Genomic DNA, 27,648 nt, shown 5'->3' with positions numbered 1-27,648 from the left:
GGCCCGCTGAGGGGAGTGGAGCGGGCTGCCGGGTAGGGCTCCCGACGGGACTGCGCGAAGAGATGATTGTAACAGCTTCCCGAAGTCCCCCGAGAACCTCTGCCCGTCCCTGGAGAAAGCCGCCACTCCGGTCGGTGCCCTTCGACAGCATCCCCGTGGGTACGCTGACCCCCCTGAAGGACCTGCTGCAGGTCACAAAGAAGAGCAGCGCTGGAGGGCCGGCGCCCAGCGGCGAGGAGGTGCCGGATTACGGGGCTGACCCCGGCTCTGACCTGGAGCGGCAGCTGAAGCGACGGGCGTACGAGTCTCCCACCTGCGAGTCCCCGGCCAAAATCTTCCAGCGGATGAAGGCCCAGGCGCGGTGGAGGAGGCAGGGCCCGGCGAGCGGCGGCAGCTCTGACGTGATCGTGACTCCCACCGCGCGCCTCGCCAGGCCGGCGCCAGGGCGTGGGGCGCCTGTGCCGGCAGCCCCCCAGGGGTCCGCCGAGGTGCCCTGTGGGCGTGCGCGGCCAGAAACTGGTGAGTTTGATTGTTTCTCTGAGAAACCTGCCTCATATTTAACCTTTGGCTCGGTGTGACTTCTGCATTTCACTCGTGACTCTTCCAGGGTCTAGAAAAAGCAACCAATGTGTGTTTGTAGGTGTAAAAAACCATTGGTACCAGGACGGGTTTTCCCCTAGGTGACTGAGATTTAAAAAAAAATAAATAATTGGATGGTGTGGGGTTTTTGTTTTTGTTTTTGGTTTTTTTATGCAAAAACGTCTGTAGCGTAGTTGATTTCCCCTTTCTTTACCTTAGAATTCCTTCCGTGGTATTTTCTTTCTCTTCTACTCAGTCTGACTTGTAACTTCTCCCTCTGTTGTGTTTGTGGATAGGATTGACCCATTACAACATCTTGAAAACCAGCTAATTAAACTTAATAAGTAAAAAAAAAATCAAAAACAATTACTTTAACTACTCTTTACAGTCAATACACAAAGGGGAAAGGTTCATGGAAGAATTGTTTGCATTTTGAAATCGTTCTGGGGCACTTCACTGGGTACTCTGGTGACTTTTCCAGTGCATCTTCTGAGTAGTTGGCCTAATAGGAGTTTGCAAGCACCGTGCCCCCTACTGTAAAGGTACCGTAGCCGCTACAGTTGAGTATGAATGGGCTTCCCCCTGGTTCATGTGTATCTGTAAGGGTAACAAAAATTTTTAAAGGGGAAGGTGTCCTGCAGTGGTGCCATGTTATTCTCATGCTATGATCGCCTGCAGCAGGACACCCACTGAAATATTGGCTTGTTTATCAGAAGGGTCATGCTTCACCGCTACACGTATTCCTCTTCCAAGTACAGTACTTAAGAATCTCCTGTACTAAACTTAAACAGTTTTGGGTGGGGGTTAAGACCTACTTGGTTTGTCTGTGTTCATTTTAACACATAATTGCAGAAAGCTAGGATAACTGCTCAGCCTGTCTTATCTGGCCAGTAGCATGGGTAGCATGCTGTTTTCACTGGGGGGAAAAGTTACTGAGTTGTTCTCAGAACTTGCTGTTATGAGGGAGGCATGCTCTCAGTCTTATGGTTAAATATGAAAAAACTCTTCCTAAATCATCATGCTGCAACATAAAACCACTTGTTATTTCTGTTGGATAGAATAAAAGTAAGGTTAAACCATTATTGTAGTGGCTGGGGAAAGCAAAACATGTTACCCATTTTTGAAAAGGGTAGAGAGGAGCACCCTGGGAACTACCAACCTGCCAGCCTCACCTCTGTGCCTGGGAAGACCAAGGAACAGATCCTCCTAGAAGCTATGTTGAGGCACATGGAGGATGGGGGGTGCTTTCAGCCACACAGCATGACTTCACCAAGGGCAAGTCCTGCCTGACCAATCTAGTGGCCTGTGATGGAGTGGCTACAACAGTGGACAAAGGAAGAGCTATGGGTGTCATCTATCTGGACTTCTGTAAGGCCTTTGATACAGTCCCCCACAAGATCCTTCTCTAAATTGGAGAAATATGGATTTGATGGGTGGACTGCTTGGTAGATATAGAATTGGCTGGATGGTCGCATCCAGAGGGTAGTGGTCAACAACGTAATGTCACTGATCTCCATCCAGACAAGCAGTATCCATCAGGGGTCCATACTGGGACAAGTACTGTATAATATCCTTATCAGGGACAGACAGTGCACCCTCAGCAGTTTTACATACAACACCAAGCTAAGTGGTGCAGTTGACACACCTGAGGGACAGGATGTCGTCCAGAGAGACCTGGACAAGCTTGAAAAGTGGGCCTGGGTGAATGTCATGAGGTTTAACAAGGCCAAGAGCAAGGTCCTGTATATGAGTCAGTATCAATACAGGCTGGGGGATGAAGGGCTTGAGCAGCCCTGCTGAGAAGGACTTGGTGAGTGGAAAGCTGGATGTGAGCCAGCAGTGTGTACTCACTGCCCAGAAGGCCAACCATATCCTGGGCTGTGAAGTTCTTAAAGTGTGACCAGAAGGTCGAGAGAGGTGGGTGATTCCTCCTCTGCTGCACTCTAGTGACACCCTGCCTGCAGTACTGTGTCCAGCTCTGGGGTCCTCAGCACAGGAAAGACATGGACCTGTTGGAGCAGGTCCAGAGGAGACCATGAAAATGATCAGATAGAACACCTCTCCTGTGAAGACAGGCAGAGAGAGTTGGCGTGGTTCGTCCTGGAGGAGAAGGCTCTGGGGAGACCTGACAGCACCTGCCAGTACCTAAAGGAGGTTTGTAAGGAAGATGGGGAGGGACGTTTTAGCAGGGATTGTAGCAATAGGCAAGGGGTAATGGTGTTAAACTAAAAGAGGGTAGATATAGACTAGATATAAGGAAGAAATTTTTCACAAGGGTGGGGAAAATGTTAAAGGTCAGGTTGGATGGAGCTCTGTGCAACCTGGTCTAGTTGAAGATGTTCCTGTTTACAGCAGGGGTGTTGGACTAGATGGCTTTTAAAGGTCCCTTCTGATCCAAACCATCCTCTGATTCTCTGTTTTTTTTATAAAAAGTGAAAGGTCCTGAAGTTTTCTTTCTTTTTAACAACAGGTTCCCAAAAGGTATATTTTTGCTCTTGCATCATCACATCACAAACTGATAAATGGCTTTTGATTGACTATCAAAAGAGGATAGTATTGTTAGACCTTACTATTATGAAACGCACTCCATTTGTAGGCACTTCCAAACTCCTGTTGATCCCTGGGGGTTGGGTTACATCCAGATGTGTTTATGCACACCTGCGAGTGTTTCTCACGTGCAGCTGAGGCAACAGAACAGCTGTCTGATGAAAGGGGAAAGGTCATATTGCTCATCTATCTTGGGGAAAGAAAAGAAAACTTATTATTGTATAGTGCAGTTTAGTATCTTATGAAGTATTACTTTCTTTCCACTGCCCCCCCACATGAAAACGCTTTTCCTCCCCAAATTCAAACATTTCTTTCTATTATTATTATCCAGAATTACTTTGCACTCGGAATCCTGAGAACCAAACTGTGAAAGCACTACCCTCGGACCCTCTTGTAATGGAAACCCCTCAGAATTTCTTCCTGCGTATGAAATACAAATTGCAGCAGCAGCGAAAAGGTACTTGGTATAGCTCTTTAAAAGCTTCCTTGGCTTCAGGGTTTCAGTTCTTGCTTACAGTCTCTTGTGTGCTTTGGCAGAGTATCATTCTTTCTTTGAAGACTGCATGCTGTGGAAAATGGAGGAAGAAACCTGCAAATCTATCTTTTCAAACCTGGAGATGGCATTAGACTTGGTTTAACTGTGGCTTAGGTTTTAGGGCTATAGACTTTTGACTGTGAAACTTGACATTATTAGTCTGTTTGAGTGCACTATCTCCTCTGACGACAAAAGCCATCTACCTTCATGTTCCTGATGTGGTTAAGAGTTCTTTAGAGGCTAAGTGTAACACTTTGCCATTTGAATGTGAAACTTGGTGGAAAAATCCTAAACCTCTTACTTGCTGCCTCTTCCTTCCACCCACCCCCAGCTTTTAGTACATAAAGAGAAAATGTTTGGTTCTGTGAGGAATTCTCATATATTTGGTTGTGGGTTTTTTTTTTTCCCATATTGTTACTCAATAGCAAACCTTGCATCATTGCATCACAAACTGAGAAATGGCTTTTGATTGACTACCAGAAGGGGATAGTATTGTTAGACCATGCTACTACGAAATGCACCCCATCTGTAGGCACCTCCAAACTCCTATTTGGTATATGCTTTTGTCCTGTAACTGAGTTTTGAAAATGCAGAGGAAGAAAGTGATGCACGTCAAAGTCTTAGTAGTGTTCAACTTCAAAACTGAACTTAATTTATCTGAAAACTCAAACCCAGATGCTTGTAGCTCCCAGTATAGCAGCAGCACAGCTGCAAGTCCAGATCTTGAAGTCTGGGAAGGTGGAAATAGTTGACATTTTGGGTTTTATGAAAACAGGGGTTTTTTTGCTCTAAGAGGATTAATTAAAGAAAAGACAGGAAGAATGGTAAAGATATACTATTAATATATATGGTATGTGTTAGTTTGGTTTTGGGGGGAAGTGGTGTATTGATAAATGTTTAACCGCAGAGGTATTGGTCTGGTGGTGAGGAAAAGGTAGTCTGAACAAATTGAGTGGCTTGCTGTTAATGTTGACAATTTAAATAGGCAGTTTAACTTTCACAGTTGTTTAGTGCTTAATTGATACAACCTCCTTGTATTAAAAATGGAGCTAGCTTGATGAATGTATTTTTTGGTTAGTTCTCAAATATCACTGATTTGTTTGTTATTCTTTTTATCCTTTTAATGGGCAGATCCAATACCTTCCAACGCAGTCAAGCAGAACATTCCTTCTTCCACAGCTATGGAAGAGCCTTTAGTAAAATCTGCTTGTGCTGAGCAGCTCAGGAATGATCCTACAAGTAATGTGGCCACTGATGAGGATGATCGGGATAGTTTCCTTGTGGAATTAATGGATGCTGATGAAGAGAGATCTCAAAATACAGTGACTAGTTCTGTATGTTTATACTCCGCCCCTTTAAAAAATGGGTATGAGGTAGGAAAAAAGCACAGAAGTGGAGAAGCAAACCATACTGAACTCCATCAAGCCATAAGAGAGCTGCAGCCAAGTAATAAGCAAGGTGCTGCTGAAGTAGGAAAGATGCTGGAGACTAATTCTCAAAAGCTCTCACAGTGCTTAGGTAATATGAACTCTCCTCTCAAAGTCCACATTCCAAGGAAGCAAAAGCTGAAAGAAGTCTGTGAAGCCTCTTCGGATGAACCTCATACAAATAAAGTTCCTTGCAAAGCAGACAAAGAGGTGAGAGAACTTATATTTTAGGACAGTTGATATATTCCTGTGGGTTGCCTGTAGCTCATAGTTGTGATTTTATTTTTTCCTTGTCAAAGTAATGCACACTCAGAGGACAATAAAGTTATGATTTTGGTAGATCTTACTAGTAATGCTTTCCCATTAAAAGAACTTCGTTCTTCCCATACTCCAAGGTAACCACGTTCAGGTGGGTTTTTTTACTGTTTATTGGCATAAAAGATGGCCTTTTGGTTTAGTCTTCACAAGCTGCAGTATGGGCTGAAAGTTTTCTAGCTGAAGGAGCCTCCTAATCATCTTTTTGATATGTTAATTGCCCTGTGTTGGTGTGATGGACATGAAACAAATCACTGGCCAGTCAGCTCTTGGCTGTCTGCGCCAAGCCAAGCAGGAGAGATCCTTCCTAGCTGTAGGCTAGAGGTGGTTCTGAAGTTAACTGAATCTGTACAGTTGATGGTGAGGTGGAAGTCTTGGCTTTCCTACAGAGTTATCTAAGCTGAGTTACATGGGACAGGAATCTGTTCCTAGGAGACTAGTCTGCAGACCTTATTTTCAGTTAAATACATGCTTGGAAGTAATTACAACTTTCTGAATAATTCTCAAGGAAAGCAGTGTATTTTGAAGTGTGCTGCATGCCTCAGTGATTACCCTAGGAAACGGATGGAAGCATACCTTCCCAAGGTCTGAGTTTCCTTTGTTCCCTGGAGAAATCTGTGAGATTGCGGTCCTCTGCAAGTTAATTGTTTTGTTCTCCTTCATTGTTGTCAAGTGTGTTTGTGTGTTCCTGTATTAAAAAGTCACCTTTATGATGAGCTTTGGTTTGGATAAGGAACAGGTATCCATTAATACTGAAGGTTTGTAGCAGAGTGAAAGACGCTGAATGAGATGTTGTTACTGGACACTACAGATCTGAGCATTGGCTATGTGCTGGCTGCCCATGTCAAAGTTAAATCATTGGTAAGATCTTCAGCGAAGTAAAGGCTGATGGTCGGAAGGCTAACATCACTGAAGAAAAGATCTGGAGTTTATTAACTGAAGTTGTGAGGAGAAATGGTGGTAGTTTCAGATGTTAAAAAAAATTGCTTTCTGAGAACCTGTTTTTAAAGCTAAAAAGCATGTTTCTCACACAGTTTTCCAAACTGCAACTCCAGTGCAACTGACTTACTGGCTGTTTAATGCAAAATGAAGGTACTGCAGCTTTCTGTGTGTGTGTGTGTCAGTAGTCTGACAAGCCATTTATAGGCATTTTAATACTGTCTAAATTTTAGCAATAATGTAGCTAATAAATACAACTATTTTTTCATTTTATTTATAAATTCATCAAAAATTATATTTTTATGTCTTCTCAACAGTAATGGATGACAGATGACTAAGTGTAAGAGGTGTAGCATAGTGTTGGTATTTCTTGCGAGGAATTTTTTGGGTTTGCTAGAGATCTCTGCCAATGACTGTCTTCTGAAAGTCAACATTAAATTACTCAAAGTTTCTGTAATTTAAATTCCTGTCTTCACTTGTGTGTTTGACTTCATCTTGATTATGCTTCAACATTTATCTGTACAATAGTTGTTTTCAGTTTTTGTGGACTGGAGGATGGTGCCTAAATACCTTCTCAGGTTATACAGGAGTTAATTTCTATTTTGCTAATGCTTTAGTTGTGTAGCTTAGCCTAATTTAAAAATGATGTTTTGGTTGGTTGTTTTTGTGGTGTTTTTGTTACAGAAAAACATCTCCCTGACCTGTTGGAGAATTGAAGTGATGGATGGTAACACCGCGATATATGTTAAAGGAAGACGGAAGTAAGACGAAGTTTTCTCATCTAAATGCAGTATAAAATGTTGGTGGGCTTTCAGCATCTGAGCTAGAAAGGCTATACCATCGTTGCCAGGCTGAATAGCTGTGGTTTTGAGACTTGTATTCTTGGAATATCTTGGTTGGGAGCAGTTCTGTACACTTCTACTGCTTTACGCCCCAGCCACAGGGAATCTGGCCACTTGCTTGCATCCGAACCCTTGTGACAGTGCTGACAGCTCTTACTGTTTTTTATAAACAGTTACCCATCTCCTGACTAAGCATGCTGAATCCATTTGCTTCAGAGCCTGCAAAATTGCTCTGCTGGTGCACAAGTGGGTCAGGGACTGCATGGCTGGAGGCTGAGGAATGGTGGGGGAGAAGGAACTGTGATCGTCCTGGCTTAGGTGACCATAGGAGCTGCACCTTTGTGGAACTTATTTTTAGCCTTTGGTAGGTACAAAGTGATGTTGTAGTTTAAACTTCTGTATCAATGAAGAGATTAATTCACTCCTGTGTGCAAGAGGTAGAGTGCCTACATACAGGAAACTATTTGTTAAAAAATTATTTCAAAGTCCAGTCCTGAGTCAATCAAACTGTTTAAGAGGAATAAAGATAAATGTGTTTATCTAATAGATCCCTCCAACTGGTGCTGAGTAGTGGTCTTACAAATTTCTACTTCACTTCACAAAAACTATTTTGTGGCTGCTTTAAGTCAAAATTGGTGTGGACTGCCATCAGCTGTATGTACCTGCCATATCATTTGCGATGGCTCTGTTCCTACAACTATACAGTGAACCATGGCAGCAGCTGATATACCTGAAAACTGACTGTGGGTTTGTTGGTTGCTTTTGGTCAGATCCTATTCAAATAGCTCTAAGATCAGGAAAATAGGTGTCCAAATAAAGGAGAGATTTGCCTTGCCATAAAGTTGTGTGAAGACATTGTGAAAATATACCTTTGCAAAATCATTCTGCTCTTTCTGTAGTTACTAACTACCTAACAGAGTTAGCTACTTACTGAGAGCTCAGAACTTCACTCAACAGCTGTAGCCCTGTGAAAGGAAGTAATTCAGTATGCTTACTGAGAGAGGTAGGGAGGCTAACTATCCGGTGGTAGGATTTGTAAGAGGAATTCTACATGTCTCACAGCTCTGAAAATGTCTGATTCTCTCACTTTGCACCCTTCACTACTAGCAATGCATTCTCTTTTCATATGCATTGGTGTGCATCTGATGCATGTTGCTTACGCAAGGTATATATTTCATCTGCTTTACAGGCTCTCTGAGTTGACATCTGTTAATTTTTTTTTTTTAAAGCTGCGTGTCTTCACTGTCTTGGGTTTCAGTCTTTAATATTGTTCTGTAGTTTGATCTATGGGTTACTGTTGTAAAAGTATAGTTAAAAAAACCCCAAACAACCCAAAAAATAACCAACCAAAAAGGTAGATTTTTCTACTTCAATGCTTGGGTCTCTTTTTTATTTCTCATGGAGAAGCCTCTTAATAATTTCTTAAACTCTAATTTTTGCACATATTAGGCCTCCTTTTTCAGCTGTTCATGTCTTTAAATAGGAAGGCCAGAAATAAATACAATAATCCTGGTGAAAATGTACATTTGACCTGTATAATGGTAGCTTTGTAACTTGCGTAATGGTATTGTGGCAGTAATGAGCTGGATGGAGTCCTTTAATCCATTTTGCTTCTGCAGCCTGATGTCAAGCTAATGTTCTGTGGTTAACATGCTAACTTTGTTTCCTGTCCAAGTATTAGGCAAGGCCAGAAATGGTTCTCTTCCAAGCCAAGAAAAAAACCCTAGTGCATCCTGCCAGTGTCTGTATTGCTCATGAAATATGTAACACTGCCAGTCTCATAGGGAATATTAATATCCTAGTTTTAATTTCCTTCTTTTATGGAAACAAGTTTTTTATTTCTGTTCTTAATGTTGTCTGTCCTTTCTTAGAGGTATGAAAGATCTGTATTGGCATAGTAATGCAATTACAGAACGCATAGCAAGCAACCAAGTTAAAACATCATCTGGCCATGTCTACTTACTAGAGGGAAATATAGATTCAACTTCAATGAAAAAAAAAGGTAAGATGATTCAATGTAACATTGCAAACGGAGGAGGGCTTTAGACTTATGATTGAACCTACTGCTGAAGCAAATGTTTTTGATTACTCTACTAATTGGGCTTGGTGGGTATTCAGCACATGCTGGAAAATGACTCCAGCATCAGATTTCTAAATACTATCTTGTGCTAATTGTAGCTGGCATTTTTAGAGTGCTGCAGTTAGAGAGAGGGCTTTCAGAGCATGGAGTCAACTAATGGGTATATTCTTTTAAAGAAACTGATTTTTTTTTTTTCTAAGATTTCCTTTGTCATTTTGGTCGATGTTTTTGCATTTAAATAGTGCTAAGACATTTAAACAGGAATTGTTTATACACTATTGAAATTACTCTGGTGTTCACATTCTATCTGACTTACTATTCAGTAATTAGTAACTAGTTTTGCAATGCTATGTGGAATTTCTGTTTAGAGACGGTTGAGTTATGGTATCAGTGCTTTAGAATTTAGTAAACTGATCCATCTTTAGGGTCTATGTGATACATTTTACCAAATCCAGCAAAACTTCCTGTTTCAGATTGTTTTGAATCATGTGGAATTTTAAAGGAAATTTAATTTACACACAAAGTTAAAGTTAGGCTAGGCTTTATTCTATTTTTTCTTGCTTCACCTGTGTCCTCTGTCATGTTCACTAGTAAATGAGCTGCTGTGTTAGTGTTTGCAGACAGATCTAGGAGTGTAAAATTGTCTGTGGCATAGATGGAATAAATGCTTGCCTTAATACAGATATGCCTTGTGCACATGCTCATGCTTGTTTTCAAGGAGCATATATGCACTCTTTGCTCTTTCAGGCCTAGCACAAGGCATCCAAAGATGTGTCTGTGGCTTTCATTTTTTTCTTCTCGTTTACAGTACTGAGGTGCATTCTGATAAATGCCTGATTTGGCTGCTCTCTGACTTGAATTTTGTGGGTTTAGTTCCTTTGCTAAATACTTACTTCTATTTGTATTTTCATATTCTGAGAAGGAAGATTGACAACAGGAGACTTCTGAGCAGAGTGGCTCAAAAGTACTATGGAGGTTTCCTAAGAATTAATGGACTGTGCTAGGTCAGTTCCTCTGACCTTTGCACTTACAGCAAAAAGTCCTTCCTTCTCAGCTTCCCCCTCACCTCCTAGCATATCCCCTAGCACACAAAAAAAACCCTGTTGTAAGGTTGGTATAGAAAATAGCTTGGAAATACCCTGAACAGATTCAATATTAATATATGAAACAAAAAGACAGGCTAATGTAGGTAGAAAGGAGAAGGAATGCCACATCTGAAGTCTGGCCTGAGTATTTACCTAAACCAATGGTACTGGCAGCCAGGGACATCTGGGGCTGTCAGCAGTGGCATCATTGGTTTGTGAAGAAAGCTGCACCAGTACAGAACTACTTGCCTGTGCAAAATATTTGACTGTGTACCATTACTCCAAGGGATTCTTCAAAGCACTGTAACTGTAGTAAGAGCACAGGCTGGGCACTTCTGCCTCATTATCAAAAGTGGTTATTAGTGGTCCAGTACTCTGTGTGTGCTACCAAACCCATCCACTGGTCAGTGTTGATGAGACTGCAAAGGACAGTACAGGCTGTTTTAGCTGCAGGCTCTGTCCCTGGAAAGGTGTTTTCTGTGGCCGATGTCCTAGCAGCCCCCCAGCAGGAGTGCTGCAACAATGTCTTGTGGTGCTCCCTCCATTCCAGCCTGTGTCAGTGCAGGGGCAGTTGCTGGGCTTTGCCTAGAGCCTTTCCTGATGGTCATGAAATATTTTATCTGGTCCATGTAGAGAATGAACCTGTGTGCTGTAATGAAGTGCTACTCCTAAAGCACTTTAAAGGAGCTGAAGGATGAAATAACTAGCACGTAAGATCTCACAACAAACCTGTCTTGATGCCTATGGGCCTGAAAGATGGTTGATGAAAAGTGGTTTATTTGAGTGCGGGGTTTTGGTGGTTTTTTGTTTTGTGGGTTTTTTTTTTTTTAATAAAGTTGTTTTCCTGAGTCCCTTGAAATTAACAAATGTGGTTAATAGAAACTGTAATAACAAGTGGGATTGGTAGGTGTACAGATAGTAAGGTATGGGAGAAGGCATCTACAGTGCTGCTGTAGATGAAATAATGCCTTGCAATGGTGTAAGGCTTTCCTGATGGGGCCTGTATTCTTTGGGCTTTTAGAAAGACAAAGATTTGTAAGGACGCAAAGCAGTTATGCGACAAGGAGGAGAAGCTTCTGTGGGTTTACGTAACAATAGAACACGAAAGGAATAAAAAGAATCCCATGCTGCTGTGGACTGTTGAGCGGATTCATAAGTTTGCAGAAAGGAACGTGAGCTGGGAAGCAGCAGCTGCAATCTGACGTTGCTAAGTTGCTCCAGATGGTAGGGGTGAGTGCTGGCCACAAAGCTTGTCATCAGAGCTTCAGAATGGGCGTTGAAATGGTGACATTCAGTCTTGATAAATGTAAAACGCCTGCAGTGGTAGGGGAAAGCATATTGTTAAATATATCGCACAATGGTTTCATAGTTTGGTTTGGGAGGGACCTTTAAAGATCATCTAGTCCAACCCCCATGTGATGGTATATGATGATCTATCATTGTAAGACCCTCAGTTCACTGTAAGAACTGAGGAACAAGGTTTGGGGGTTTTGATAGATGGTTCTGCTAAGAGCTTAATGCTCACTACCAGTTAAACAGCTTGGACATTGAAAATGAATGGAGCAACAACAACAACAAAAGACTGCCATCAGCTGTAAAACCTGATACATAAACATCTTGAACACTGAGTACAACTCCACATCTTTCCTTTCCCCTCCCTGCAGAAGCCCCAGCAACTTGCTCTCAAAAAGAATATGCAACAAGTAGGAAATATGCCGAGCAGAATGATGTGTTTAAAGTTATGAAAAGGTTTTCACAGGGCAAAGGAAAAACTAAGCTAAGGCTTTTTGGTCTGCAAAACAGGAAAATGGCGAAGGAGGTGTTGGAGAGGTTAATGAAATAACAAAGGGAAGGGAGGTGGTAAATAAAGATTAGTTGTGTGCAGTCTATTGCAATTACAGAAGGAAATAAAAAAATCCTAGTAGAGGGGAAATAAGGTTTTTCATGCAGCATGCATCTCATTTGTGGAAATCCCTGCACAGGATCTTGTAGATGCTGAAGTTCTACACAAGTTCTGTTGGAAACTGAGCCATCTTCTGGAAGACCAATTCCTTTTGGGTTTTTAAATACATAGAAATCAGTCTTGAGTTCAGTTGCAGGTTGGGAGATTGCTTGGAGGGAATATTCCTGTATACTCACCTTGTTTCTATATTCTACTTTGGTCTGTGCTGTTGGTATCCTTTTCCTGATTGGGACTAGATGGATCATTTGTTGTACACTAAATAAATCAATGAATTTTTTTTCTTTCTCATTTCCCATCATCCTGCAGGAGCTCAGTTATTGGAACTCTGTTGGTGCAGGCTGGTATTAATGGCCTTTCAGCTCCCAAGATTAAGTTTGTGGATGTGATTTTTTTTTTTTTTTTTTCTTTTGACTATGTCCTTCTTAAAGGCTTTCCAGTAAAGATACTGGTTCCCAGATCTCAGATAATTTCAGATAAATAGCCTACTACTTAAGCTTGTTTTCTAATCACGTTTTGTAGACCCCTTCTTTGGGTAGTTGTAGTAGTTCATGAGTAGTGATCTCATTATCAGAGACAACGCAGCTGGTATTTTACATGTGAGCAGGCAAGCGGTGGCTCATGGTGTTGTGCTCCTGCACCTGCACAGCTTTCATCTTGTCAAGATGGCTACGTGATAGTATCCATGAGTGTGTGTGTAGCCTTTTGCTCAGAAAGGCTGGAGCTCAAGTGATGCTTTTTTCCTTCTCTGTTGCAGCAAAGGATTACATTATACTTTTGCATCAATATTTGCTTTTAGGGTTGTTTTCCAGTTTCAGAGACAACACTAGAGTAATTCTATTTTATCTGTATACCATGAAGAACTTTCCAGGTTGTAACATCGTTGCTAGATACTTTGACCACATCTGATCCTGATGTTCTTTGTCTCATAAGCAGTCTGTATGCTCTTCATCAAACAGCTTATCAAAGCAAAATAATGTTTTCTTCTAAGTGGAGTTCCTTTGATCTGGCAAGTCCTGAACAGCTTGGACCTAACCGGAGCCTGAAAACTTCAGGCTTTCTGAAGGATAGCTGGTACTCTGCAGAGACACCATGTGCCAGTCCAGCTAGATGAATCAGGAATCCTTGTCCTCCTATTCCCAGAAAGCCAGCATGCTGTTTCCAGATGCTGACGCCTGTAATTAATGACCCCTTGGTTGACTTTTCTATGAAGTACACTGTTCTCTTAAACTGGGGAAACCTGTCTCTCTAGCATGTAAAGATGTTGCGAGCTTCTGAGGTACTTCCAAAACCATGATTGTACTGGATATTATTTCTATCCTTTTTTATTTAGAAGTATTGCTCAGTTATTGTTAATGCTGCTTTTGTTTCAAACAGGATTTCCCTACCGTTTCATCAGAAGATTTACATACGGGTTTTCCAAAAACTGGAAGAAATATGTTGAAGAGTTTCTTGAGGAAAGAAGGTGATAATTCCTTGGAGATTGTTTCATTGCAGTGTTCTTTTAAGTATTTATTGAGGTTTTGCTTTTTAAGAATACTATACTAGAGGAGTATAAAAGACTGTAGATGTGTGCATGAAGACTCTGTTCCAGGCAAATACTGGTCACTGCTTTGGAGGGATATCCCTCTACCTTTTTTTTTTTTACTATACTGGTTTGGTTTTGTTCCACCTATTTACGTAGCCTTAGAGCAAACAGAAGCAAAGGGCTTCACTGTTTTATTGGCTTGCTAAATAATTTAGTGTCTGTGTGAGTACAGCTGCCCTACGCAATTGGGCTTTTGCTGAGATGAGAAGACTTCAAGTGTATGTAAGTTAATGTGTTGTTAAAGGACAAGTCTTTTAGATGTTTATTATTTCTTTTCTCAAACTCCAAATCATTAGGAAAGAAGGAAAACAAAATACTAGTAAGGATGAAAATGAAGAGAGTTACTCAGAGGGGACTGATGTGTTGAAAAATGCAGAAGGCTCAGCAAGAGATGCAGAGAAACCTGAAACTGGAAAGACCACCTCTGAAGTATTACCAAGGAATGATGAAAACACTGGTGAGTATTTAATAATACTTTTCTTTGGAAAAAAGTTAGGGTTTTTTTGATAGTTTTTGCTGGGGAAAACAGCTGTGTAATATGTCTGGTTTGTATCTTGTAAATTAGACTGTATGGAAGAGGTAATAAACTAGTTGGGTGAAGTTTTTTTGTTTGTGTTCACTTAGACTGCAATGACCAAGATTGTTGACTTGTTTCTTTATTTCTGGTGTGCTGATGTACAAGAGCTACAGCAAATGCTTAGGGGCTGTTCTGAGGGTTAACCCTGGGAAAGAAGCAGGAGTCTATTTTGTTCTGTAGAACCTGAAGGCAGTGACTTGTGAGCTGTTTATTCTGACATCAGATGACATAATTTTTTTTTCCATTTGTCATTTTGCGTAACGTTTTCTCTTAGTCCTCCTGGGACACCTGTGGGATTTAGTACCTCTATCAAGGTTCCATCCTTGGGACTGTTGCCCTGCAATGCCCACCCCTTCTTTAGCTGGGTTAGTTCTAACTCGCGTCAAGTCCTTGAGTGGGTTTATTTTATGGCATCTTAATATTTTTGCTACAGTTGAGGCATAGAGTGATAACAATTGAGGATGGATGGTGCAAAAATTCATTCGATTGGCTTTGTTCCTAAAGGAAGTGGGGGTAAAGTCATAACCTATTGATCCTGGCTTTTCTTTGCCTTGTAATGCAATCCTAGCTTTATTATGGACCATAATAGCTTTTGGTTTTAACTTTGACTTATTTTTACTATCTTGTCCTAGGTTCCAATAGGGGCTTTGGCCAAATTTTAGTATTTGTTAATACTGTAATCAGATTTTCTTGCTAACAATCTAAAAGCTGTTTTATTGTTTTCCCTCATTATAGTTAAGGTTTGTTCTGTCTGACAACTTTTCTTTATCATGTTACTTCCCTATATGACTTCCACAGTATTTATAACATTCTAAACAAAGTAAAAATATAATTTCACAACAGTGAATTTTATAATTTGTAAAGATTATTACTTCAGTCATGCTAAGGTATGTTTATTTCTAACCTGAGCCTTTAAAAAGAACAGCTTGACGTTGTAGCGAGTTTTATATTTTCCATGTAGTCAGTGCAAATGAGCTGGCTTGCTCTTATGCTTGTGAAGCCTACAAAACTGAATTTTCTGTACAGTATTTGGGACAAAGCTATATTTCTTGTGGTTTTTCTTGTAGATGCAACACCAAAGCACAGTTCTATATCGAATTACTCAAATGGACTTCACACTCGTAGTGGCCGCCTTATTAAACGACCATTTAGTTTCTGGTGTGGGCAACGTGCATTTGTTGATCAGAACCTAAATGTTACTATAGAAGAAGGTGGAACAGATTATTTGAGCATGGTAAGATCTTTTTGCGTATTGTTACTTAAATGTGTTTTAAATTATAGCAAAGTTTGCTAGGTATCTAATAGAAAGAGTCCAGCTCTTCTAAGTACCTGAAGAGGCAGGAAATCTTGAAAACATCATAAAAACATGTTGAAACAGAACCAGTAGTCTTAATCTCTGTATTACTAGCTAGTTGATGCCTGTGAAATGGGGATAATGGGGAATTATTTGTGGAAAAATAGGTGGTATTTTTAAAGATAAATATATCAAATGGGAAGGTGCACACAGGTATTGGTTTGGGTCACAGAGGTTCCCAGGTAAAACATGCTGTAATACTGCAACGAAGTCCCTGCTGCAGGGCAGTCACACAAGGTATGTCAGCGCTGCAGGTAAGGTTTTCTGTTAATCTGTTCTGTTCTGTATTCTTGCCTTCCTGTGTAGGGTTTCCCATTCAGTAGGACCAGACACTTCTTCATTTATTGTGTCCTGATCTGTCAAGGTCACCCCAGTTTTGCTGCTCTTATTATGACACTTTAAGCAGCTCTGATAATTAATGGGCGAATTGAAGCAGCTATCGCTGTGGTAGCTGTGAGCATTTATTTATTTATTTTAATCTGTCCACAGTTAGTCAGCCTTATGGAATGGGGGGAGTACTAACACTAGTCACCATCTGCAGCAGTGAAGGTGTATGTCCAGTTTACCACCAACTCAAGCTGTTCTAGGTCTCAAGATTTTAATTTGCATTTTACAACATCTAAATTTGAAGGGAGCCTAGTTAAGTTGCTTTGCTTGCATGCATTTGTATAAACACCTGTGTTTATCAAATAGTATTTAGTAGATACTGGTCAGCGTAGGTGATTTTTGTATCTACCAACCCTGTAAATATTTGGCTTTTTCAGAGCTGGCATCAGTAGACTTGATATGTAATCTTCTGCTGATGTTTAGATTAAATTGTTTTATTTTGCAGGTGTTTGCTAATGGAAAATCCTCAGAAAAGTCCATTTCCTTCTCTAAAACAAATAAAAGGAAGGAAGTAATGAAGACAGCAGAAAAAAATGCAAAAAGCCAAAGTAAAGGTAAAAATAAATTTATTTAAACCCATGAAATTGAGTTGAGTGCTGGAGCAGCATGGTGATGTCCTGTTCATTCAAATAAATTATTTAAATCTTAATGGTCAATTGCTGCTTCTATGAAGAATTATCAGAGTAGCATTAATGTCCAGTTTTACAGCTCCGAATATAAAACTGTGTTTGTAAGTCACTTTTATGTACATAATAGGAACATGCAGAGTTCCTTCTGGAAACTGAAATGAAAGGATTATGATTTTGTTGTTGTTGTTGTTCCTGTTCCTGTACTTTGGATGTCTCAACATAGCTATTGCATGCGACTTGAGAGAGCCTGAAGAGAAGCAGAGTTCACCAGTCCAGTGAACTGTTGGTCTGGCTTTACTTTTTAAGCTGGATGAATTAAAATAAATGCCTATGTAGGAAAAAAATAGTAAAAATTTATTTTTAATAAAATTTGGGAAATAACAGAATGCTAAAAAACAATATAAAATAAAAGCAGAAGTTTCTCTTCTAAAGTGACCATAGTGTTTCCTGCAGAAAAGCTATTCACAGCACAAGTAAAGCTTTGGGGACATTAGTGTTTGCTCAGTTTCAGTCATAGCATTTTAGCAACATTTCCTGTTTACTATATTATTCTCTGCCTGCTTAATACTTTCACGTTCCCTACTGTAGCCTTGATAATTCTTTTGGTTGTCTGGAGGCAGTCTGCCATGCAAGTGAACTGGGCAGCAACAGGATATCTCCCATACATGAGGAGTCTGCCCCACTGCTGGCTGTGCTCCTTCCGAGCAGTGGACTGTTGCTCAGAATGAATTCGATGCCTGTAACTGGTTTCATGCTGTGTTCTTTGTAAGAGTTGTGTGTAAATGGGTTTCCTCTGCTTCTCTGCAGAGGAATGGCCTGCCTGCTGGGACACGTCTGCATCATGTAGCCTCTTGCTCCTGAAGAATTTAATTCCAAATACATAGGAGTGTGTGAAGGCAGAAGGCCTTGACTTAATCCTCCTGAGATGCATATATGGGAAAGGAGCTGTAGCAATCTCGGGAAGCTTCACTAGGTGCTGGTTTTACTCAGTCATGTTTGGTAAAGTTACGGGCATCCCTTAACAGCAGAAGTTAGCTTATAGTATCAATCGGGTAAATCTTTTGAAATGGGTTGCAGATTACCTGTGCTACATGCCTTTTAAATGAGGAAGGGAGGGGCAGCACAGAGCTTGATGTAGTGTTTCCTAGGTTCGCCAATATCGCTCCCAAGCGACGCTTTGCTGTGTTTTGGAGGGAAGCAGTGTTTTAATTTAATTTTATATTCCAACATGACCATTCAACAGAATATCTCCTTGTCCTGAAGAACTCTACTGTTCTGTTAATGTGGGGAGAGGCTTCTGCACAACATGGGGAGCTGAATGCTGGAGATGCTGCTTGTCTCTTGCTACAGACTATAGAACAGATATAAGTTCACATATCTTAATGACAGTGGGCTGCATTGCATCCTGCGGCAGGCTAGTCTTTGCTTGTCTGAGAACACAGTAATTTACATTACAATGTGCAATATTATGGTGACGTCATGTCTTTCAGGGAAAAACAATGAAAAAGGAGTAAGTTCCAAAAGAGAAACCAGGTCCACTGGATGTAAGGAGGCCAGGAGGCACTTGTTTTCAGATGATGAAGAAAGTGATCATGCAGTCAGTAGTGCAGCATGTGAAGGAGAGCTTATTGTTAGGTTGACTCCCTTAAGCACCAAAGTACTAAAACCTAATTGTAAAAGCAGAAGCCCAGAAAGGACAAAGGAAAAGAGAGAAGCACAGTATGGAGAACTGACTGTGTGTCAGCAGGCTGAGAAGTACTCAGCCAAACAACTTCAAGATAGGCATTTAACAAAAGAATTGTCAAGCAGAGATGATGAAGAGGAATGCAGTGAAGATATCCCACTGTCTATCAAAAGGAAAACTAAACCTCCTCTTAATAAAGAGACTCAAAATTCTAAATCTTCCTCTAACTGTGAAAGGTCACAGGATGATGCAAACAAGATGTTGTGTGAACAAAGGACAGTAAGGCAAAGTACACCCCAATCCACTGGTGGTTCTGATTTCCTTGAACGAAAAACATCTTCTGGTGAGTCTGGTGCTTCCCTCATGCCTCGTAAGGCAATGAGAACAAAAAGGAAAACCAACCCTCCAAAGTATTTCTCTGAATCTGAGCCCGAAAGCAACAAAGAGGAATTTCATACAAAACAAAAGAATTCAAAAGTATCTGATAAAACCTCAAGATGTCAAGTTTCTAATACTGCCAAGACTTCAGCAGCAAAGTCAAGAAAATCCAAGAGGGAAGAGGTGCAGAAATCCCAAGAACTTTTTCCAAGGGCAACTGATGGTTGGTCTGAAAAGGAGTTACAGAAGCTGTACAGGCAAGCGGTTTCCCTCTCTTCATGGGGCAAAGTTTCCCTGGGACACTGGGAGGCATAATATGTTGAGGGTTCAAATGGTCTGGATTTGGATTTTTCAGATTCAATCTCTTTCACGTTATTTTAAATCTAGAACTTTACATTTTAATTCCCTCTTAAAAAAGAAATTTTCTTAACAAACTGGAAAACAGTGACATAAAGGAGACAACTGAGTATTTTCTAAAATAACTGCAGATGCATGAACTTATAGCAGCCTGTCATCAGTGTAAAATCAGAGGAGCACAAATAGTAGGCAACATTTTGCAGATCTACTCTTCTACCTGTTTTTCAAAAACACATATTTAATCTTGTTAAGTGATAAACATTCCCATTAGTAAAATTTAAAAAACAAGAGTAGGTATATAATAAAATTAAAGTATTCATATATATGATTTAGACAGTAAGTCAGAGGAAGCATACTCTATCTCCTCATGGAATAAAATGGTAAATGTGACATGCTTATGTATTTAAGTTTTGTAAAGGGGAGATTATTAGTTAAACATTATTGCACTTAAATACGTCATCCAATTACTTAAACTACTGGGCAGTGTTTTATACATACATTAAGAAATAAAATGACCATGTTTGGAGAATTTTTTTCTTTCAGATTAGAAACCAGAAAAGGTGTGAGCTCGTGTCTCAGTGGGGTCTGCTGCAAATAAGAAAGAAATCTGTCTTGTAAAGTCTGGCTTAAACTGTTCAAATAGATTTGCACATCTTAATGAATCTGGAAAAGACACCAGAGACAAGTCTCTCTACATACGATGCACAGTGGCCTTTCGAAGAAGGGCAGTTGGTCTCTGGGTATTTTACTTGGCAGTGCTGCGTGGATTATTGTGAGTGGCGAAGGTTGTGACTTTGTTCCCCTTTGCAGGGCCGTCACTTCATTTCCCAAGCACAAGAAGGGCTTCTGGGTGGACGTAGCCATGGCGGTGGGATCTCGCTCTGCTGAAGAATGCCATCAAAAGTACATAGAAGAGCAACAGGAGAAAGTTTCCAAAAAGCATGCCAAGACCACCACCACTTCAGGAAAATCAGAAGAGAAAGGTAGTGATGTCTTGTTTCTGGGTATTTTGTTGTCTTTTAAATTTTAAATTCAGTCTGGTTTATATTGAGAGGTACAGACATAAACACATCAAGATCTGATAGTGAAGAACATTATCTTCTATAGTTAATGGTTTGTTGCAGACCTTGGAGGATGTCGCTAACAACTGAAGTAACAAGAAGCAAAATAGTATATTTTTAGTTTTCTAGTTTTTTGGCATGATGGGAAGACTTAAACTGGCCTTGCCACCTAAGGGAAAATTGCCATTTATATCTTAAGAGGCTCTTGGGGGGCCTAGTAGATAATTCAGAGCTGTCTATCCAAAAAGTATTTGGGGTACGTGGATGCAGTAAAGGCAATGTAGAATAAGAACAGCAGTTACGTTCTCTGGTGTCTGGCACTGACATGCCTATTGCTGTTTTCTATCCAGCTCTGAAGTCAGTAGTTCATGTGTGCAGAGAGCAAATATGCTCTGAAGTAAAAAGTGCAAGATGCTCAGTCCAGTTACTTAACACAGAGAAAGTTACAATGGCTTAATAAGTGTTTAGGTAAGGAAAGCCATTTGATAGCAACTCCTGTAGCTGACAAAGAGATGCCGTCACTGAGCTGAGGACTTGTTAATGATGCCGTCATTGGAAGCTGAGGCTTTAAGTGTTACCCAGGTGATGTTTCTCAGTGGTTAAAGCTGTGCATCAGTCTCCATATACTGAAAGCATTAAAATGAGTTTTTTCTGTCCAAATGAAATGACCCAGGTTACTCGGAGTTACTGGACTTCACACAGGAGTGCTTGGTTCCACTTCTGTAACCTCTGCAACAAAGACCAGACCAGATGATCTCAGTAGGCTTCCCTGCCCTTGGAGTTGGGGAAACTTACTTTGTGCAGACTTGAAAAAGCAGCAGACTGAGGGTTCAAGTGCAGGACAATGCACTTTCTTACTTGAATGTTTCTTTGAAATGAGTGTTGCAGTTACAGAATTTGTGTGAGAATCTACTGGGTGTTAGTTTTTTAATGAATCGAATGGGATAGGGGTGGTATTGTGTTCTCGAGCATTTTGGAGCATAGAGAGAAACAGTCTTATTTTGACTGCTGTTACGGCATCAAAATCCTGTGCACTCCTGTGGTTATGGAAGTTTTTTTCTAATGTTGCTGTTCATTTCTGCACTGTTGACTTCCTACAGAGAATTTTTCCTGTTTCACCGTGGTGTTTGACACTTTCAGACTGCAGCCTAGTAGAAGACGCAGTTGTTTTGTTTAGTGAGCATTTGTAAAGCGTCAGTCTGCCACAGTGGTTTTAAGGTTTTTTGCTCTGAGGAAAGCAATATCTGGGAGCTCTCTGAGTTACTTGGGCCTTTTGAATAGATTTAGAATAGTGGGTAGAATTAAATTAGATATTAGGAAGAAATTCCTGACTGAGGGCAGTGAGGCGCTGGCCCAGGCTGCCCAGAGCAGCTGTGGGTGCCCCATCCCTGGCAGTGCCCAAGGCCAGGCTGGATGGGGCTGGGAGCAGCCTGGGCGGTGGGGGAGGGTGTCCCATGGCAGGAGAGGGTGGGACTGGGTGGTCTTTAAGGTCTCTTTCCGCCCAAACAGTTCTGTGATTCTATGAATTCTAACAAAATCTAAAATGACTGTAGCAAAGTGAAGGACTAAAAGCAATCCTGCATAATACCAAGCAAGGATATTTCTTGGCAGTTAGGAGCTGTTCTTTGGCTTTCTCACAGAAAGTAAGCGCATCCTGTTAACAATGAATCTTAGCACAGAGACAAAAATACTTTATTCTTCTGAAAATCTGTGGATTGTAGATTAATTTTCTTCTTCACGTGACTGCCTGTGTAAGCAGTTATCTTAGTTTTTGTTTGAAGATGGGGATACTGGAAAGGTGTTCTCCTAAATTTGACCAGAAAGTAACTTGTAACGGAAAACAGAGGATAGGAATACATACACCAGTGGATGTGACAATGTCCTTTCTTTCCTTCAAGTAGGTTTAATGGCTTGTTGTTTAGGTGCGGTAATTGGATGAAGGTTTGTAAGGATACGACTGTATACGCTAAAGTCTCAGATGAGCATTCCATAAACCTCATGTCAAGAATGCTGGATTGGTTTCTGTGCAGCAGAGCCTTTGTTTCACTTGATGCCTCTTGGCATGGGCGATAAATCTCAGTGTCTTTTGTCTCTGAAATGCAGGTGCATGGATAATTCTGTTAAAATTGTAATAAAATAGCTGATGTGTGACACTTGCAATGGCTACATAAGGTTGTAGAGTAAGGTTCCAATTAAGATGTAGTAGAGAAAACTTTATTTAAAGCATAAATTGTGTAAGAACTCAAAGGATCACAAAGCTATAAGATGTTTCCACAAAGGACAAACTGGACTCTCACTAGCTTTGGTTGTAGTTGGAGAATTTTAAAACCATGCTACATAACTTATGTCTTAGAACTATTAATATTGTGATTCATGTAGGTAAGAAAGAGCCAGTTATGATAACTGCCAAAGAGGGGACTTTTCGAAGAAAGCAGCAGATGCGAGATTTCCTGGACCGTTTGCCAAAGGACAACCATGATGATATTTTCACTGCAACACCCTTTCAGAATAGAAGAGTCAAGGTAAATCTGGGAAAACAGTGTGTGTATGTGTATGCTTCTCTGGTTGGTTTTTCCAAGGGTGTTTACATGTTTGCTGGTTCAGTTCCACCAATAAAATCTTGTGGATTTGGGGGCAGAGGCTTATTTCCTTGATTTGTTGTTGCAATACTTGGAATGCCAGCAGTGAGAACGTGTGGAACATGACTTCTTCAGGCAAGTGTTGCTGCTAAATGGATGTGCAAAAGCAGTCTGTGGTAAGGGTGTGCTTTCTGTGAAGTTTGGATGCTGTGAAGCATTGGTTGTGCAGTGATGTGTGTCCTGGGGATGACCGTTGGATCCCCGTGCCATGGAACCAGGTGCTTTCTGAGGTCGTGCTGATATTTGACAGGTTTTTCTTTCTTTCCTCTCACATGTCTCACAGTTAAAACCACTTCTCTCGATGCTGTCTGTGGGTCGGTTTCTCTTTGGGAGTTCTTACCCTCTTGCCCTTGCCTGTTGTTTATGTACTCCCCCCATTTGTTGCCTTTTTGGGTGGAAGAGCTGCCCCCTTTCCTTGGTCAGGCTTGTTTTCAGCAGCCGAATCAGGAGTGCCCTCCCGGCCTGCTCCACGTGCAGCCCCCAGACACCCCCACACCCAGCAGGTGCAGCACCAGAGCTGGAGGGATTACCATACCTGCAGCAAACCTCCGCTTCGCTGCGGTGAAGCGCAGTTATGCATTCTAGATGTTAGTTAACTCTGTTTTCATTTGTAAACAGAAAGCCACTCATTTGTCAAGAGAATGATTTTTTTATTATTTTTTCCATTCTAGAGAATTTTTGAAGTATATTTCATAATGCATCTTTTTCCTGTTACCTGACCAAGCTAGCTCTGCCTGTTAAAACTAGTGCCTCAGTTCCAGCGGGGACTCCCAACAGCACCTGCATGGCTTTTGACACGTGTTCTTCTGTGAGTTTTCTTTTTAGCAACAGTGCATTTCTTATTCTGGCACCATCCATAAGTAGAGTAAGGCCATTGCTTGTCAGAAAGCTGAAATTTAAGCAGTGTGAATATCATTGCTTTCTATAAACTGCCATGTGCTATGGAGAGAGCCCTGCGACTAGTGTGAGTGAATTGGCTATGGAGGAACAGATGCATCCGTGTCCAAGACACTGTGTTTTTGCAGAGGCATTCTCCAGGACACTCCTTTTTTGGTAGAATACAATTTCAGCCAGTGGTTCAAAAGGGTTCCATTTTTTTTCTTTTTCTTTTTCTCTTTTTTTCTTTTTTTCCCCCCTTTTTTTTTTTTCCAAACTCATTTGGCCTAGTTTGTGTGGTACAAAAGAAACGAACCTCCTTCTGCAGTATATGGGGAGAGGTATACTGTGTACCCCCAGAGAGAAATTCTCTGTATTTAGGAGTCATGAGTGAGCTCCCCTTCAATGAACAAGCCCAGCCCCTCCTTGACCCCATGCAGACTCTTCCCATCTGCAATCTCTCGTGCTAAGTTCCAGAGCTGAATTGTTTGCTGTGTGAAGAAGCAATGATCTTTTATTTGTTCTGAACTTGCTTCTCTCAACTTTGTCCTCCTCTTTTCCTGGGGAGGAGACAGCAAACAACTGTCCTGGTCCCTGCTCACCCCTGATGCCAGTTATAGCTATCCTCTGCTTTTGATCATCTGTTGTGCTCCTCTTTGAATCCTTCCAGTTCTCCTCTCTCTTCAAACTGGAAAGACCAGAAGTTCACCAAGTAATCCTGAAATCCTCCTCCTGACTAGTAATGGTCAGCTTTGAGCTTGTAATTTTCATGAGAGGTTATTCTTTGACTGTGTAGTAGCAGCCAAAAAGGGCCAGCAAAATGCTGGGCATCAGCAGGAGGAGTATTAAGAGCAAGATTGAGGCATCATTTGGTTGCGATGTTGAGTCCTCGCATGCCTGAGTTCTATGTATGGTGCACATGGCTGGTTTCTGCATCTCAAGAGGGACATAGTGGAGTCAAAGCAGCTGAAGTGAGCAAGGGGATGGAGCGACTGCCTGAGGAGAGGCTAGAGAGTCTGAGACTCCTCTGGGGAAGAGGGACACAGTCAAGGCTCACAGAGCTATAAAGAGGCTGTGTCCTGTTGCTGCTCTGAGACAGACCCACAAGAAGCCTTTTCAGCAGACTTTTGTTAAGAAGGAGACAGGTCATTGACTGCTCTGATATGGCTTTGTAGTTGCCAATGTTCCAGGGAAGCCAAGATGATGATGATGACGATGACGATGATGATGACTTTGAGCTTACAGACAACCCGGTAACACCTTCCTCAGCTCTCTTACCTATGGTGAAAACCCCTCAGTGTGAGCATATCAGCCCTGGTATGCTGGCACCCATCAACAGGTACAAACTCTTACTGCTGTCCCTCTGCTAACCGTTTCCTTTCTCATTGTTGCCAAGATTGTGTTTTGTCTTCTGAGGAAGATCACTCTTGCGACTGGGACACCAGTTCACTTCTCGACCTAGAGCATGCGTAGTAAATCCTGCAGCCCTCGAGGGATTTGTTTAGCAAAAGCTCTTTCCTTTGACAGTGCGTGCTGTTTGAACAGCTCTGCTAACTGTGGGCGACAAAACCAATACCAATCGCATGTCCTTTTGCTCCCAGAGAAGGTAGCGACTTGGCTTCAGTAGAGGTTTCTCTGCTAGTTTTGAGTCTTAACCTGTTAATGCGATTGCTTCAGGCTTTACTGAAGCTGGAATCATCTTGAAACTTGCAGAGTAAGTGGTGTTTTATCTAACGGAGAAGAAATGAACTTCATCTGGGAAGATGATGAAGCTTTGTCTGATGCTTGCATTAAGAGTTCTAGCATGTGATCTGGTGTTGTACTCCCAGAGCTGCTGTTACATTTAATTGACCAAGAACTGTTTTTAACGGCTGTGCTAGTTTTCTTTCTGAATTAGAGCTGTATGTACAGTGCCTTCAACTGTGTCCAGTGGGTTCTGTAGGCAGCATGCTGGTGACGCTAACTTGCTTGATTACATCTGCAGGAAGGATTATGACAGGCACGTGTTCAGAATGCAGAAGAACACATGGGGCAGCAGAGGCACCTGGGACAAAATAAAGAAGTCATCGGTAATGCTGATTTCCTTTATACGTTGCCTAGTTACACCTTAACAACGCAAAGTTTTGCAAAGGAGCAGGGAGAAGAATCCCAGGATCACAGACTGGTGTATATATTCAGGATGGAAAGCAGGAACACACCCCCACACACACACTTCCTCCCAGACTGCTGGGGTTTGTATCTACTTCTCTGGGAGAAAAGTTCTTTTTGTTAGAAAAGAGCTGTTATTGTCAGTATTAAGTATGTTGCTTTTTTTTCAGGATTTGTAACTGCTTTTGAATTCTGTGATATTTAGGTACATTGTTTCTGTTATATTCTTCTGTACAATGGGCAAGGAAACTAATTCTCACCTTGTATTATAGTCCCTGAATTTATGCATTTATTTGTTTATTCAGTATCCTGGGTTTTGTAATTCTTCTGGCTTTTTCATGAAAAGCTGAGATCCCGGCAGCAGAAAAATGGCTGGTGCCTCTAGTTTAGTGAAAGCATTTGTGGTGGTTAAACAGTTTAAATTTTTAGTGAAAATGTAGCATAGCGATAGGGCAGCTTAATTCGGGTGCAGTACTGAGCCGGTGCCAGTCCCGCCTGGCTGTTTCAGCACCCTGGGCTGGTGCTGGGGCCGCTGTTGGAACGGAACCTTTTTGTCCTTTCTCAGGCCAGGGGTGTGCTTGGCACACCGGCTTCGCGCAGAACCAAGTTCAGTTTTGAGAAAGGTAAGTACTTCTTGTTTCTCCTCCTTCATTTCAGGCTCCTTCACTTACGTTCCCATCCGTGCTGGCTTGGTGGGTGTCCCCACCCTGTGTGTTTAACAGCTTTTCTTCCATCTGTTTTCTCATAAGCATCTTTACTTGTTGGACTTGCTGTAACTGCTTTTCAAGCTTGGGCACACACACTAACAGTCCTGTTTGTTTTTTTTTATTGCAGAAGTGAAACAGACCTTGCTGGTAGGGAAGCTCTTTGAGGCTGAGGCAGCAGAGTCATCAGCTGAAAAAGAGGATGATTCCTATTTTTTTGTTCAATGAACTCTGTGGGTTTTATTAGTTCAACACTTAATGTGCCTCTCAGGTGGAGCCAGAGGGGTCTGGCTGCCCTTCTGAGATGGTATTCCTATGATAATATGTTTGGGAAAACTTAATCTGTGGTGGTTGCACTGATTTTAACACCACGCTCACCTTGCAGCTCCTTCAGCAGTGTGTGCCACTGTGTGTGTGTACACAATGGTGATTTCACGCTCGGGTGCCTCCTTTCTGCCCCCCCATTTCTCCTGGGGGAGTGAGAATTGTACCAGGTACCTGTCGCTGGTGAGCAGTGGTTCATTTTAAGTTAAAACACCTTTTTGTACTATGGCTGTACAGCAGGTTTGTAATGGTTCAGTGTGTAATAATTTGGAATTGCTTTTTAGTTTACTGAGAGTTTGAATTTTTACATTTTCTTAATGTAATAAAAAGGCCTTGTCCTCTCAGATGGATGGGACTTGGGGGGGGGGGGGGGAGAAGCAGCGTTCACAAGCCGCCTGGCAGCCCCGTTTGTCTTGCTGGCCCAGCCTGCAGGTTTCGGTCCTCTTTCGGTGTTAGATGGGTGCGTGTGGCAGGTGGGTGCCTGGGGCCTGCTGCTCCCTGCCCTTCTGCTTGGGCCTCTTCGGGAACATGCGAGGAATAAGCCCCAGCTGCTGGTGGCAGCACCCTGCAGGAGGGCTGCACCCGCGGGAGTGGGGAGGTGGTGGGCCAAGGCGGTGGGCACAGGCGCGGGCC

General features: G+C 41.6%; 1 protein-coding gene across 2 annotated transcripts; it reads left to right on the top strand.

The window, feature by feature from the left end:
• Window positions 1-27,359, top strand: MIS18BP1 (MIS18 binding protein 1). 2 transcript variants are annotated; one of them, XM_040601377.1, is made up of 16 exons: window positions 1-519; window positions 3,458-3,583; window positions 4,793-5,298; window positions 7,027-7,103; window positions 9,056-9,186; window positions 13,687-13,774; window positions 14,194-14,354; window positions 15,542-15,708; window positions 16,661-16,769; window positions 18,335-19,163; window positions 20,074-20,246; window positions 22,704-22,846; window positions 25,015-25,178; window positions 25,824-25,908; window positions 26,553-26,610; window positions 26,822-27,359. In XM_040601377.1, exons 1-16 carry the CDS (start codon window positions 63-65, stop codon window positions 26,917-26,919), a joined length of 3,372 nt encoding a protein of 1,123 aa, XP_040457311.1. In that variant the 5' UTR covers window positions 1-62; the 3' UTR covers window positions 26,920-27,359. The 2 variants fall into 2 exon arrangements, with proteins under 2 accessions (XP_040457311.1, XP_040457310.1); XM_040601376.1 differs by having other exon boundaries at window positions 26,553-27,359.
• Window positions 27,360-27,648: the final 289 nt, after the last annotated feature.

The sequence above is a fragment of the Falco naumanni genome, chromosome 7, assembly GCF_017639655.2.
Source record: "Falco naumanni isolate bFalNau1 chromosome 7, bFalNau1.pat, whole genome shotgun sequence".
NCBI classification, from domain to species: Eukaryota; Metazoa; Chordata; class Aves; order Falconiformes; family Falconidae; genus Falco; species Falco naumanni.
The sequence above is the reverse complement of the archived record's forward strand: the minus strand, read 5'-3'. Positions and strand labels throughout refer to the sequence as shown.

Bases quoted from the DNA above. Each gene is read 5' to 3' on its own strand.
- MIS18BP1 (XM_040601376.1), top strand. From the start codon at position 63: ATGATTGTAACAGCTTCCCGAAGTCCCCCGAGAACCTCTGCCCGTCCC. The intron at 7,104-9,055 runs GTAAGACGAAGT...GTCCTTTCTTAG, and splicing joins TATGTTAAAGGAAGACGGAA to AGGTATGAAAGATCTGTATT. The intron at 15,709-16,660 runs GTAAGATCTTTT...TTTATTTTGCAG, and splicing joins GAACAGATTATTTGAGCATG to GTGTTTGCTAATGGAAAATC.